The 15,542-nt window shown below is 42.4% G+C and overlaps 1 protein-coding gene across 4 annotated transcripts in view; it reads left to right on the top strand.

Annotated features, from left to right (window-relative positions):
- Positions 1 to 15,542, top strand: part of SLC37A3 (solute carrier family 37 member 3) — a 78,307-nt gene that overhangs the window by 24,976 nt on the left and 37,789 nt on the right. For all 4 annotated transcript variants that reach the window (XM_079930976.1, XM_079930975.1, XM_079930977.1 and 1 more), the window contains exons 7-13: positions 3,640 to 3,736; positions 5,914 to 5,998; positions 6,734 to 6,912; positions 9,128 to 9,269; positions 10,827 to 10,928; positions 11,536 to 11,583; positions 12,543 to 12,694. In XM_079930976.1, the coding sequence (XP_079787102.1) occupies positions 3,640 to 3,736; positions 5,914 to 5,998; positions 6,734 to 6,912; positions 9,128 to 9,269; positions 10,827 to 10,928; positions 11,536 to 11,583; positions 12,543 to 12,694 (805 nt within the window). The remainder of the gene's footprint in view (positions 1 to 3,639; positions 3,737 to 5,913; positions 5,999 to 6,733; positions 6,913 to 9,127; positions 9,270 to 10,826; positions 10,929 to 11,535; positions 11,584 to 12,542; positions 12,695 to 15,542) is intronic.

Here is a 15,542-nt window from a genome sequence, read left to right as displayed (position 1 = left end):
ACAAAGGTTACTTGATTATTGTAACCAAACTAGATAATATAAATGAACATAGAGAAGTAAAGGTAAAACCACCTGAAATCCTGTCACTTCAAGGATAATCACTTTGACTTGTATAATTTTGAGATAATCCTTATCTGAACTTTTATAAATTGGGTGACACTTGGTGGTAGGTGGCAGTGACTGGGTAGGCTGACCTTGATTATTTCTCTGGCTCAGTCACAAATTCAAGAAAGCCATTACAGTTTACTTTCGAAAGTAAGACAGCTTGTTTTTAAGCAAATAACACTAGTAATTGAAATCAATGATGCATTGCCTGACACACAGTGACTCTTCCTGTGAAATGTAACAATAAACCATGAAGTACCAATAAAACTATGATAACTTAAAGTCACAGTTGTTTTCAGCCAGTTTCTTCTGAAATCATGTCTTTGGTCAGCCAGTGTTATTCAGACCCTCTAGGACGCTCTTGGTAGGTTTGTGATCCACTGAGGACGTTGCCTTGGAAAGCTATTACCTTGGCTGAATCGTGTCCCTCCTCCCGTTGTTGGGGTCATAGTTTTTTAAAACACATTGAGGCAGGTAGTACTAGTAGGTACACCCTTGCAGGCCCAAACTGTCAACTCTGTCACTGCACTCATTCCTTTGAGGAGCACAGCGCTTTCCAGATGAGAGCCCTGAGCCTGGGCTGGGACTTGCTGGAGATCACCCAGCTGGAAGTGGCAGAGCTGGGACTTCTGAAAAGACTTTATTTTTCACTGTTAAATGTTGTCTACCTGTTCATTTCTAAGATTCCTTCTGTCTCAGTGAGGTTATAAAAACGTTGAAAGAGCTGAAGAACCTAGACCTAACACCGTGTGTTATTGATATGTATTAAGTAGAATAAAATACAAATTTTTTTTTTGTTGTTGTTTGTTTGTTTGTTTTGCGGTACACGGGCCTCTCACTGTTGTGGCCTCTCCCGTTGCGGAGCAGAGGCTCTGGACGCGCAGGCTTAGTGACCATGGCTCACGGGCCCAGCCGCTCCGCGGCATGTGGGATCTTCTCGGACCGGAGCACGAACTCGTGTCCCCTGCATCGGCAGGCGGACTCTCAACCACTGCGCCACCAGGGAAGCCCACAAATTTATTTTTTAATATTAGTTTTAAAAATGTAACACATACATTTTTTAAAAAATAAATTTATTTATTTATTTATTGATTTATTTTTTGGCTGTGTTGGGTCTTTGTTGCTGCGCGCGGGCTTTCTCTAGTTGTGGCGAGCGGGGGGCTACTCTTCGTTGTGGTGCACTGGCTTCTCATTGCGGTGGCTTCTCATTGCGGAGCACGGGCTCTAGGTGTACGGGCTTCAGTAGTTGTGGCACATGGGCTCAACAGTTGTGGCTTGCGGGCTCTAGAGCGCAGGCTCAGTAGTTGTGGTGCACGGGCTTAGTTGCTCTGTGACATGTGGGATCTTCCCGGACCAGGTCTCAAACCCGTGTCCCCTGCATTGGCAGGTGGGTTCTTAACCACTACACTACCAGGGAAGTCCTAATACACAAATTTAAACGTTAAAAAAATTAATTTTTCTTAACTGCTTTTTTTTTTTTTGTCTTTTTCTTTTTTCAGCAGCCCTACTGCCATTGCCTATGTCCAGAGCTGGTTGTTTTTCTCCAGGACTGTTGTAATAGCTAGTTTCCCTTCCATAGACTCTTCATCCACATATCCATTTTTTTTGTGATGGCCTTATTGAGGTATACAATATGCTGCACATGTTCAAAGGGTACAGTTGGATGAGTTTTGGCATGCATGCACCTGTAGAAGTATCATCACAATTAAGATCATGACATATCCATCACTCCCAAAGTTTCCTCATGCCCCTTGGTAATTCCTCCCTCCCACTGCCGTCTCCAGTCAACCACTGATTTGCTTTCTGTCACTTTAATCTGAATTTTCTAAAATTTTATATAAATGGAATCACGCAGTACGTCTTCTTGACTGTGTTCTTCCACTCGGCACAGTAACGTTGAGGTTAATTCATGTCTGCATTCCTCTTTATAGCTGAGGAGTCATCCATTATATCACAATTTATCTGTTCACCTATTGGTGAACATTCAGGCTTTTAGTTTTCGGCTTTTACTAGTAAAGCTACTGTGAATATTTGTTGATGAATCCTTGAATGGACATATGCTTTCACTTCCCTTGGATACATACCTTGGAGTAGGATGGCTGGATCATATGATAGGGGTGTGTTTATCTTTTTAAGAAACTGGCAATTTCTTTTAAAGTGGTTGAACCATTTTACATTCCCACCAGCAGAGTATAAGGATTCTAGGTGCTATACATCCTTGTCAACACTTGGTATGCTCAGTGTGTTTTGATTTTAGCTATTCTAGTAGGTGTGTAGTGATACCTCCTTGTGGTTTTAATTTGCATTTCCCTAATGTCTGATGATGTTGAGCATCTTTTCATGTGCTTATTTGCATCTTATTTATTTTTAATTTTTTTAATTTTTTGGCTGTGTTGGGTCTTCGTTGCGCGCAGGCTTTCTCTAGTTGCAGTGAGCGGGGGCTATTCTTGGTTGCGGTTCATGGACTTCTCATTGCAGTGGCTTCTCTTGTTGCGGAGCATGGACTTTACGCGCGTGGGCATCACTTGTTGCAGCACACAGGCTCAGTAGTTGCGGCACACGGGCGCTAGGGCGCACGGGCTCAGTAGTTGTGGCGTGCGGGCTCTAGAGCACAGGCAGTTGTGGCACACGGGCTTAGTTGCTCCGTGGCATGTGGGATCTTCCTGGACCAGGGATTGAACCCGTATCCCCTGCATTGGCAGGCGGATTCTTTTTTTTCTTAATATAAATTTATTTATTTATTTAATTTATTTTATGGCTGCATTGGGTCTTTGTTGCTGCACTCAGGCTTTTTCTAGTTGTGGTGAGCGGGACTACTCTTCGTTGCAGTGCACGGGCTTCTAATTGCGGTGGCTTCTCTTGTAGCGGAGCATGGGCTCTAGGCACACAGGCTTCAGTAGTTGTGGCACGTGGGCTCAGTAGTTGTGGCTTGTGGGCTCTAGAGCGCTGGCTCAGTAGTCGTGGCGCACGGGCTTAGTTGCTCCATGGCATGTAGGATCTTCCCGGACCAGGGCTCAAACCGTGTCCCCTGCATTGGCAGGCGGATTCTTAACCACTGCGCCACCAGGGAATTCCGCATCTTATTTTTTTTGTGTGTGAAGTATTTATTAAAATCTTTTGCCCCTTTTTCAGAAACTTTGTATTTGAGATTATTGTAGATTTATACTCTTTAACATTTTATTGCATTGTCTATTTTTCACCTTATTGAGTTTTGAGAGTTCTTTATATTCCAGTGACAAGTCTTCTGTCAGATAAATGATATCCAAATAGTTTCTCCCAATTTGTGGCTTGTCTTTTTAAATTCTCTTAATGGTGTTTTTCAGTGAGCCCCAAATTGAACTTATAATAAAATCTTAGAGTTAGAAGAGACCTACCTGATATTTTGCCATTTGGGTGTACTTTAAAAAAACGTTAAAGTAGAATATTGATTCTTTGTAATGCGAACCTGCACTATTTTGGCCATTTTGTATTTGAACTGCACATAAAATCCCTTCTGATTCTATTGTCTTCTGTTTTGCACTGTTCCCATCATAGACGAGGAGTTGTTTTTGGTCTCTGGAGTGCCTGTGCCTCAGTGGGCAATATTTTGGGAGCATGTCTAGCTTCTTCCGTTCTGCAGTATGGTTATGAGGTAGGTGTTTCTTTCTAGCTTTTTCTTGAGTATATAAATATATTTTCTATTTTAGGAAATAATCCTGTGACCATTTAAAATGACCTAGAGCTATGTCTGGGTGGGGCAAGGTTTGTATTAAGAGTGGACAAACTCTTGGTAAATTCAAACACGTTAAAAAATTAGTCATGGAAAAACAACCAAATCTAAAGACATATCGGTTGGGGAAAAGTATTTGCAACTCATGTTACAGATAAAGAGCTAATTTCCTTAATATATAAAGAAAGCCCACAAATTGATAAGAAAAAGACCAACACACAGAAAGAAAGGTAAAGGATTTGACTCTGTAGTTCATGAAAAGGAAATAGAAATGGCTTGTAAACATACGGCAGGGTATTCCACTTCACTCAGAATTTATTCCTTCATTCAGTAAATATTTTTAAGCTCCTCTAAGTGCCCCAAGGCAGTAAAGAATAGAGCCCTGACCAAGAGACAAAAATCTCTACCCTTATGGAGTTTAGGTGTAGTCGGCAGAGAAATGCAAATTAAAACTACACTGTAAAAAAAAAAAGAAAAGAAACGACACTGTATACTTATTATATTGGTAAAAACCCCAAAGCTTGGTAACATGTTTATGAGGATGTGACAAAACAGGCATTGCAGATGGGAGAGTAAATAACCCCTCTTGGGGTCAGTATGGTCTATCAAAATTATAATGGCTTTCACCAAGCAGTTCCACATCTGTGAATTAATCCCATTGGTGAATATACTTCAGCATGTACAGAGAGATACATCTACAAGGTTATTTACTTCAACATTATTTGTAATAGCAAAAGATTGGTAACATGTCAACCAAAAGGGAAATAGTTGCACTAAGGAACTCCTATTCAGTGGAATGCTGTGCAGCTGTGAAATAGAATTATGCAGCCCTAATGTCCTGACAGGGAAACAGCTCAATGGTGTGTTAAGTGAAGAAAGCAAGGGTGCATAACCGTGTGTGTTGAATGCTGCCATTTGTGTGAAATGGAGGAAGAATTAAAGAGTATCTATTGTATTGGCTTGTATGTTTCCAAAACAATCTCTGCAAAGTAAAAATGAAATAACAGTGCTTATATGTGGAAAAATGAGAATTGAATGGCTGGGAGAAGGGATGGGAGGGAGGGTTTAACTATACATCTTCTACTTTTTGTTACTTGAATCATTGTCAACCTATTGCCTGTTCAAAACCCTAATAATTAAAAGTAAATTGCTCTTTTGAAAAGCAGCAGATACATTTTTAAGCTGCTCACCAAGTGTTTGGTCCCTGAAGAATTCTGGTCTAGTTAGGGCCAGTGGGAAGTCCTTCCTGTGTTCACATTCACCTTTTCCCAGGTTTCTTAGCTTCACACCTGGATTGTACTAATTGGCTCAGATGGGAATTTCAGTTCGCCCTACGTGCTGCTCCCAGATTTGACTTCTGGCAAAACTAATTTTGTCACCTGTCTCTCTGCATCAGGCTCCACTCTTAAATAAAATAATATTCAGCGATGCAGCCTGGCTCTTGAGTCTTTCATCTGGATAGCACCTTTCCAAGTCAGTGTTCTTCCCTGTTACCCCCAGCAGAAGCCCTCAGCTCCCACCATGCAGAAGGCTTTCCATCTCCCTCCCACCTGGTGCCTTTGCCTCAGCCGTGCCAGGAAAGGTGGTCAGTTGCTATGATTTTCAGCTGCTCCCTAAAGCATTGTCTCCCTCCTTCAACCTCTTTAGCTGTTTCCTTCTTCTGAATTCAGTTCCTCTGTTTGTTTCCTATTAGGACTGGGCCTTCTCATTTATCAGCTACATGCTGCCTTATACTATTATTTTGTGTACTGTTTAATCCTCTCAACTGGAAAATATCTTTGAGGGCAGATACTGTCTTTTGTAGGAGGCCGAGTAGTGTAAGGATTATTACTTTTGGAGCTAGTTCTGATTTCATGATCGTAATAGTACCACTCAGTGTCCCGTGGACCTCAATTATCCTCTCTGAGTCCCATAGAGTCACTGGGAAAAACTTGTGAGAAAACACAAGTAAAACACTTAGCTCAGTGCCTGGCACAGGCTAGGCGCTCAGCGCTCATTTCCTTTCCAGTCGCCCTGTCCTCCCCCCGTGTGCCTCTAATGAATGTGCCTTTAATGAGCATCTCAGATGCGTCAGGAACACCTTTCCCTTCCCCCTCCAGTATGCCTTTCTGGTGACGGCGGCTGTGCAGTTTGCTGGTGGGATCATCATCTTCTTTGGACTCTTGGTATCACCCGAAGAAATTGGTGAGAAGCTGCTCTTCTACTCAGAACGTCTTACTATTATAGGCAAAGAGAAACCTGTGGCCAGAACAGCCTATCTCTTTCTTCCTAGGAGAACTGTGAGCTCCTTTCAGTGAATGCAAGGAGCAGTATTGCTGTTTGTATCCTGTTGACGCTGCGGCCTCTCCTGGCACAGCTGCAAATGTTTGAGGCAGTGAGGCTCACCTTTTTATAGATTCAGGGAAAACTCATCATTTGCAAATGGGTTTTATAATGGAGATGCTGGCTAGAAATTAGCATGGATGTATTTCGAATTTCACTTCTTGAGACAGATTTCTTTTCCTTCATAAAAATAATTTAGTGTGATACTTATCTGTGGTTAAATACAGAACATGTACAAGTGAAACCACAGAAGCAGATAGATGTATGATTCTTCTATCTTTTGAGTATACTAAAGAGACATGTCAGTTTAAGAGCACGTAATGAATGGTGTTTTTGGTATTATGTAAGAGAGATACTGTGATGTAGCTGAAAAAGCTTTGCTTTGAAGCCAGGTCAAGGAGAATTAGAGGCCTGCGTTTGTGGCTCATTAGCTGTGTGACCTTAATTGACCTTGGACTCTGAACCTTAGTAGCTTCTTCTGTAAAATGGAAATAAAGATAACATGGACCCCGTAAGTAATGATGCATGCAAAGCACTTAGCCCAGTGCTGGGCACCTGGAGGGCCCTCTGTAAACATGGATGTCACTCTTGTTGTAGGTCTCCCAGGTATTGAGGCCGAAGAAAATTTTGAAGACGACTCACACAGGCCATTGATTAGTGGTGCTGAAAATGAAGATGAAGCTGAGCCTAATTATTCAATCCAAGAAGACAAGACTATTACCCATGTCAAGGCGATAAGCTTTTACCAGGCTTGTTGCCTTCCCGGAGTTATAGCGGTAAAGCCTGTTCAAATCTCCTTACCACAGCCAGTGAGATGTTATAGCCGGGATAGTAACTCTGCCTGGGATAAAGCATCTTGAAGTATTTCGCTTCTCTCTGAGACTTTATTTTAGGAATATATGTTCAGAGGAATAGTGAATATTGGCCCTCAGCTTGTTTCTGTATTGGCACCACTTGAAGTTTTATCTGAAATCTAATGCAGGGTTTGGCAAAACCTTTTCTGTACAGAGCCAGTTAGTAAATGTTTTCAGCTTTGGGGGCACCATACAGTCTCTGCCACAATCGCTCAACTCAGTAGAGGAAAGGAGTCCATGGACGATACGGAACAAATGGGCCTGGCCGTATTTGGCCCGTGAGCTGGAATTTGCTGACCGTGGTCTAGCCTTCGAGTAAGAAGGCAAAATTGATATTTTAAAATATATACCTTTTGGCCTGTTGAAGTCTTATAGAATTATAAATAGCCCAAGAGAGGTTTGAGTGGTTCGTTAGGTCTGTTTGATTTGCCTATATCCTTACTATTCTAGGGGAAAAAAAGTTTTCCCTTCTGTTAAAGGTCCAGAGCAGAATACTCCACAGCATTTCCTGGTAATGCATTCCAGTGTTTCCGCAACCTTTACAGTTAGGTTTTTTCCTAATGTCTGAACTGAAGCCCTTCTGCTGCAGTTTTTCTGTCTTGGTGTTTCGGGCGCTCTAGCATAGGAGTGGAAGTTAAGAGGCCTAGGTTATGTTGCCAGCTTACCCATTAACTAGGCCTGGGGTAAGTCACTCAGCCCGTCCTCGTGTCTCAGTTCCCCTTCCTATGGACAGAAAGCCTACCAGTCCTCCCTGGAGTCTGTAACACTGGGTTATTGTATTGTGAATAAGCACCTTTTTTATTTTATTGTGTAATGGTGCTTTATGAACGCAACCCGTCAGTAAATTCAGAGTCTGCAGGTTGTCCTATTTCATACTTTCCAGTTCCCTTCTACCTGCCCCCAAGCTAAGAGAACTGACATTTACAAACAAGATAGTTTAAGCGTGAGTTAAAATTTAAGTGTAAGTTCCCACAAGTCTTCAACCAAAAGATGATGTGTAATACAAGGGAAATGCAAGTTCCTTTGGGCCTGTTCTTATGCTAATGATCAGTATTTTTTAAAGTAGTTATTAAAATGTTCTGCTGGTAATAGGTTAATTTCTGAGACAGAACTTAGATTTGTTGTGACTAAACGTGGCCCTCTTTTGCTATTGCTTTGTGTTTCACAAGCTATTGTTCCCTGCCACGGGCAGGGTGTAAAGGAAATCCAGTTAACTTAATTCCTTTGTCTTTGTGGCAGGCTGTCTGGACAAAATGCACTCATGATTGGGATTTGGCTCTCTAGGGGGTGGCTGCTGCCCTGCCTGGGAAGCTGCTTTAAAACAAGTGATACCTAGGGAATAACTGGCAGCTCCAGGGAAAAGAATATACTAGCCAGACACCCTTTGAAGTCAGTCTCTCTGTTCCTCCCCCTTTTTCCTTTGATGCTAAATATCAGGATTTCCTGGTAATAATGTGTTGAATATAGGATTCTCAGCCCCGCTGCCATCTTAAGGCAGCTGTAACTTTCATTCCTCAACCTAGAGCCACAAGACCCATGACGATCCTGTTCTTTCACTTTTGACTCAAAGCTTGTGGAAACTACAGCGTGAAAGTAGTTTTCATGTTGATGCTTTTCTTAAGACCTTGGAACCGTAGTCCAGTCCCATTGCTTTGCATTGTCCATAATGTTAACTTCACAGGAAGTAGAGCCGAAAAAGTCTGGCTGCTTGCAATAAAGGCTGTGATGTTACTGGATTCGTTTGCGTATGGTTAGTGCTAGTCAGTGGCATGAATACCTTTTATCTTTATCCATATAAAGAAATATGAGTATGTGCCCTGCCTTGCAGGTTCAAAACACTGGTTTGCTTCTACCAGAGAACTGAAAGAAGAAAGTGGGGGGACAATTAAGGAGTAGTCCTATGTGTTTTTTATCCCAAGGCCTACTGTACTGCCTTTCTAGACGCTAAGGGGGGATGAAGAGAAGAGGGAGACTGGGTAAAGTCAGGCAAATAGGAATTTGTAGAAACGTTGAATTTGAAAATCAGGTACTATTCGCCCCATACTCCTTTGTTTTGTTTTGTTGTTTAATTACATTTACATGGTAGTTATGTTGTGCCGTTTGTTCCTTACTGGTAGTTGGATGTTTTTCCCTATAGTATTCACTGGCCTACGCCTGCTTGAAGTTAGTGAATTACTCCTTCTTCTTCTGGTTGCCCTTTTATCTGAGTAATAACTTCGGATGGAAGGAGGCTGAAGCCGACAAGCTGTCCATTTGGTACGATGTTGGAGGAATTATAGGTAAGGCCAGTGATACATCTTTTTCTGTAATAAGAATTAGTCACTAGTCATATTTTACTGGGTTATGAAATCTGGCATCATTTAAAGTTTTATTACTTATTCCACAGCTATTTTTCCTAAACTGTCCTACGAGTAAATAGCCAAACTCTTAAAAAAAAAAAAGTCCTCAGAAAAGAAGCCCTGGCCTGTGGCAGCCCTGCGATTTACAGGGCTCTTTTTCCCAGTCCTTTGTTGATGGATCAGTTCTTTTGTCTTGGGAAGTGCAGGGATGTCTCTCTCTGATCCCTTTAAGTGTAACCCTTTTGTACACTTTCAGCGATAGCTTAGCTGTAAAGCAAATTGTATGTCAGACATTCAAGTTAGGATGTGAATGTGTTCATTTTATATACCACACCGCAGCCAAAGAAGGGAAACATACTAGCTTAGTGTATTGATTGTCAGATCATAAAGGTAGGAATAATAGCAGGGATTAATTTTTTTGTTTTGCAGTTGCTTCATTGTACACAGCAGATTTTTTTGTTTGTTTGTTTTTTTGCGGTACGCGGGCCTCTCACCGTTGTGGCCTCTCCCGTTGCGGAGCACAGGCTCCGGACGCACAGGCTCAGCGGCCATGGCTCACGGGCCCAGCCGCTCCGCGGCATGTGGGATCCTCCCAGATCAGGGCACGAACCCGTGTCGCCTAGCATTGGCAGGCGGACTCTCAACCACTGCGCCACCAGGGAAGCCCCACAACAGATTTTAACAGTGACCTTTTGTTCTAACTGGAAGTGTAAACAAGGAAGTAGGAAACTTTCAAATCAGACAGATGTACAGGTTGCATGCTAGTGGGTACTGCTTACATGGCTGTGGCAGAACCTTAATATCCTTTCTGTAATGTTTACATTTAGAAGTGTGGGAAGCCTAAACTGCCCTGAGCGCATGAAAGCACAGTGTATCCTTAGGTGATATACTGTTGCTGTATTTGAACTTGGGTGCCCTTGTTCTTAGATCCAGAGCCAAGGTGAGGTTGCTGCCTTTAGACCTGCACGTACTTCTGATGAGGGTGTACCAGGTGTCCCATTGCCCCTAGACTCCAAGTAGGAATGCATCTAAATGTGACTGCGTTGCTTCAAGGATCCACATCACTTCTTTTAAACATCTTGACCTATTAGTTATTACCAAACCATGATTGCTGCACTTAATTTTAGTGAATATTTATGTTCACTACTACTAATAGCCGATGAAGCACAGTCCTTAATTAATTATCTTTTAAAATAAAAAGCAGGAAAAGCCTTCACAGCTGGTTGGAGAAGCAAAAACAGCAAGGAACAGTGGGGTAGTTTTGATGATTTTCCCTTATTTGTGGTGTCCCGTCCCCATCAGCCATCATGGCAGTTAATAGTCAGGTAACCTTTCTGAAAGGAAATTATGGAGGAAATGTTTTAGGAGAGCCAGCTCTCTTTTTGGATGGACCAGTGTTAGGATCCTGATCGCAGGTGGAGGGTATGTGGTAAGCAAGAGTCAGGTAACTGAGCTAAATTAGACATGTTGATTGGGTTGCACTCTTCGTGCTTGAAGGTGGAACTCTGCAAGGCTTCATCTCTGATGTGCTACAGAAGAGAGCCCCGGTGTTAGCGCTCAGTCTGCTTCTGGCCGTCGGCTCCCTCGTTGGATATAGTCGTGAGTATTCCCTTGCAATTAAACTGTTTTCCTCATCTCTTAGGACTAAGGCATTTATTTGCCTTGAGTCAGTGATCAACCCTGGGGGGATAGTTGAGACCAGCCACAAAGGCATAATATTGGACCTTTGTATTGTCCTGTAAATGCCGCTAAAAGTATCACATAGTTTTATTTGTGTTGGGGAGGAAACTGGCATCTCTTCTGCTTTGTTGGTTTGTTTAAAAGCTTGCTTGGGAGTGTATATGCTTTGTTCAAGGGTAGGCTCCAGAGTGGCAGCATTAGAGCCAATAAAACAATAAAAGGGACAAGATTTCAAAAGAGGAAAGATGGTAATTAGGTTTGGTATATGTCCCTTAAGATGCTGCTGAGATAGAAGCAGAGTTTTCCTGTAAGCTTTTAGAAGTCACATTAGCTTGAGCACCAGCAAGAAGCAGACATTACAAATAAAAGCTGGGGGAGGTGGTGATGGAGCTGTATGCGCTTGTATCCCTGGGAGCGATCTGTGAGGTCACGGAGATCCAGGCGCAGATCTGTGTGTACTGTTGGGTGGAGGCACACGTAATGCGCTCCTCAGATCGTTGTTCTGTGTCTGTGTGTCTCCTCACAGGTTCTCCAAATGATAAGTCCATCAATGCGCTTCTGATGGCTGTCACAGGTATGGCATAAGCTCCATTTCACTGTACTGTTTCTCTGTAAGGAAAAAGGAAAAAAGGAAACTGATTTCTCCTTCAATTTGAGTAATGCTAAAACCACAATTATAGAGAACTCAGAAGGTAAAAAGGAAAGATGCCTCCTTCAGATCCTACTTCTCTGCTCTCGTGTGACCTCCTCAGTCCTGTCGTGACAGAGGCAGTCCCTTTTGACAGAGGTTTCCTAAGATTTTTGATTGCTGCCCCGCCCGCTCATGTTACTTGCGGAAGTGGCTTAGGAAGATGCCGCATTGGAAACCAATTCACCAGCCTTCAAAAGGTCCAGTATAGCTAGTTTTTCCTCCTGTGTTGGAATTGGTCAGAATTTCTTCACTTGAGCCCCAGGTGAAACAATTCGGTGCAATTAGCGACCGTGTTATAGAAGAATTCTTATTTTTCAACTTGAGATCATAGGATAGTGGGAGCTGCTCCTGCTCTGTGAGGCACGTGGGACTGATGCAGCCTCATGGACAGAGTCACATGGGCCAACTCCCGCTCAGTCCTTGGACAGCCTCACCGCGAGCAGTGGTCGATGGAACCCCCTACACCGCTGAAATCGCTTTTTCTCCTCTCTTTTTTTTCAATACGTTTGGTTGAATTTGGGCAGTCAGATGCTCTGCGCTGCACCTCTACCATAAGAGAATTTGACAAGCTAGTGCAGTTAGTTGTCAATGCATGCGCACTTCACAGGATTAGAAAGCTGTGTGTTCACTCTATTTTCTAGAGAAAAGTGGATGCTAACTAGTTTGAAGATGTTACTATCTGGGGGAGTTTCCATTTTTATTGGTTATTTTTTTCCCCTCTTTTTGTTTCTCTCCAACATACTGATTGGAGTATTGGGATTAAGAGTTTGCTTTATTCAGTAGATTCCTAGTGTTGTTACAAATAGTGTCTTAATAAGAACCTGTTCTGTTTATGACTTCAGGATTTTTTATTGGTGGACCTTCTAATATGATTAGCTCTGCTATTTCTGCGGACCTGGGTCGTCAGGAGCTGATCCAAGGCAGCACTGAGGCTTTGGCGACCGTCACAGGAATAGTTGATGGAACCGGGAGCATTGGAGCTGCGGTAGGCCAGGTGAGAGAGCAGGGGAGGGCTTGACATGGAGTGCTCAGCAGTTCTTCAGCGGTGGAAGAGTTTACCCCACCCTCTGGGCCACAGTAGGGTGGCACTCTTGTGCTGTAGTGCACTGTACTGAAAGCCTTGTGTTTTTAGTCTTTGAGGTCCAGCTGATGTGACCTAATGTGGAAGGTTGCTCTACATTTATCAGTTCCTTCTTTCCACTTTTACCTCCAGATTCTTCCTGTCTGAAAAGAAGCTAACACCTCATAAGACAGATTCTCCAGTCCCAGCCCGCCACCCCTTTCTTCCAGCCTGAACTTGGCACTCCAAGGAGGCCATGAGACACATGCTTCTCATTACCCCACACCTGACATGCAGGCCCTACCTCTGTCCCCCTACCAGACACACACACGTACACACATTCTTCCCATGGATCCCTGCCAGAAATTGCCATGGACTCTGCAGCTGCCCTGAGTCGCTTACTCTGCTTCCTACAACTGTGTCTCAGAAGGCGGTTCATAAATGTCTTATGCCAGAATCATCTGGGGGTTCATTAAAGTACTGAACACTAAGCTTACTGTAGACTTGCTGAGTGAGAGCCTGGGGATCTGTATTTCAGCAAGCCTTCCTGGCGATTCTTACGCACTCTGAAGTTTGAGATCTTCTGGGCTAAGATTGGCCTACTCTAGGTAATCAGAACTATTCAAATCGATCCTTTTTGCTTACATTCAGCTTCAGAAAGGCATCCCTTCTCTGGGACAGTCATGAGTCATGCCTCGCCTAGGGTATACTACTCTAGGTCATTGCAGAATGTGGATTTTGCAAAATGTGGATTTGAGAATCAACTGCATGGATAAAATGGTTGAAACCGTGGAAGTGATGTGATGTTTAATGGGGAAAGAAAATATAGGCAAACCCTCAGAGGATGCCCAATGGTCACAGAAACAGGAAGCCAGAATTTGAGGAGGTGTGTTACTCAGATCATAGAGGTAGAGAGGTCAGGAGAAAGAGAATGGAAGGAAAAAGGCTTGTAGTTTTGACATTGAGGTCATTAAATGGCCTTGAAGATTGCTGCTTAATGGGAGTGGATCAGTGGTATCCGATTGCTAGTGGTTAATGCAAGAGCAAATACTGAGGGAGATAAACCATCTTAGTGCTGGTCTCCACCCAGCCATATATTACACATTTATTTGTTAATGTCTGTGTCTCCCACTGTAAGGTGAGCTTCACGAGGGCAGCATTTTATTTGTTTTGTGTTCTACTGTAGCCCTGGTACCAGGAACGGTACCAGGAACGGTGCCTGGCACACAGTAGACATTCAGATATTTGTGGAATGATTGTAGAATGAGTGATTTATAGGATCAGTGTGTTAGCATATTTGATTCTGAGACTAAAGGAAAAACAAACTTAGCAAAGGTAGGAGAAATTTGTCCTGGAGTAGGAACTAAAAAAAATGCTATTGGCCACCTGTTCAGATGTCTTCATATAAGGGGTATTGGGCATCCTTTTCTGAAATTACTGTATTTTAAGTTTTCCTTCCCAACTAATGTTTTCTTCATTAATCAAATGGGTAGATTGTAATTAGCATTTCAAGGAGTTTCTTTTTATTTAGAATGCCTGCCAGTGTTACGATCCCTATCTGTGAACATGGGTCAGCATTAGGTTGACTTTCATGGTTTGGGAAGCAGGACCAGGACCAAAGCATAGCTAGCTTTACTCATTCCCCCGCCATGTTGATTTTTGAATGATTTTCTATTGCTTGAGGTATGAAATCCCAAACTCCATGACTTAATAGGGACTTAATAAAGCCCTTAGAAGGAAACATAGGGACGACGCCTCATGACAGATATACACCAGTGGTCAGTAAGCACCTGAAAAGATTCTCAGCATCCTTAGGGAGATGCAAAGCAAAAACATGAGCTACCACTTGACACCTAATGGCTGTAGTTAAAACAAAACAGAGTAACAGGTGTTGGTGAGGATGTGGAGAAATTCACATACAGTGCTGGTGGGAATGTAAAATCGTGCAGCTACTGTAGAAAACACTATGGTGGTTCCTCAAAAAGTTAAACATAGAATTACCATATGACCCAGCAATTCCACTCCTAGGTATGTTGTACCCCAAAGAATTGAAAACGGATTCAGATATTTGTTTACCGATGTTCACCACAGCGTTATTCATAGTAGCCAAAAGGTGGAAACAACTCAAGTGTCCGTTGATAGATGAATGGATAAACAAAATGTGGTATATCTATGCAATGGGATATTATTTAGCCATAAAAAGGAATGGAGTTCTGATACATGCTACAACATGAATGAACCTTAACAACATTATGCTAAGTGAAATAAGCCAGACACAAAAATATTGTGTGATTCTACTTAACATGAAATATCTTGAATGGTAAATTCATAGAGACAGAAAGCAGATTAGAGTTTATCAGGGGCTGAGGAGAGGGGCCATGGAGAGTTCTTGCAGAGAGTTAACGGGTGCAGAGTTTCTGTTAGGGGTGATGAAAAATTTTGAAAATAGGTAGTGGTGATGGTTGTGCAACATCATGAATGTATTTGATGCTGCTGAGTTGTACACTGAAAGATGGTTAAAATGGCAAGCTTTATGTTACATGTATTTATTTTTTAAAAGAGCATGGGTTAAAAACTATTGGATACCTTTTATTAATTGAAAATAAAAGAATGTGCTGTAGAGTGTCAAAGTCATACAGTAATCCTATGAGCAAATAGTGTAATTGAAAAATGAGTGGTATACTTAAAAGACAAACTTAAAAAAAATTTTTTTATTTATTTATTTGGCTGCATCGGGTCTTAGTTGCAGCATGCGAACTCTTAGTTGTGGCATGTGGAATCT

This window comes from Stenella coeruleoalba, assembly GCF_951394435.1.
Source record: "Stenella coeruleoalba genome assembly, chromosome: 9".
Classification (NCBI taxonomy): Eukaryota; Metazoa; Chordata; class Mammalia; order Artiodactyla; family Delphinidae; genus Stenella; species Stenella coeruleoalba.
Note: the sequence above shows the minus strand (reverse complement) of the source record. Positions and strands in the feature narration are given on the sequence as shown.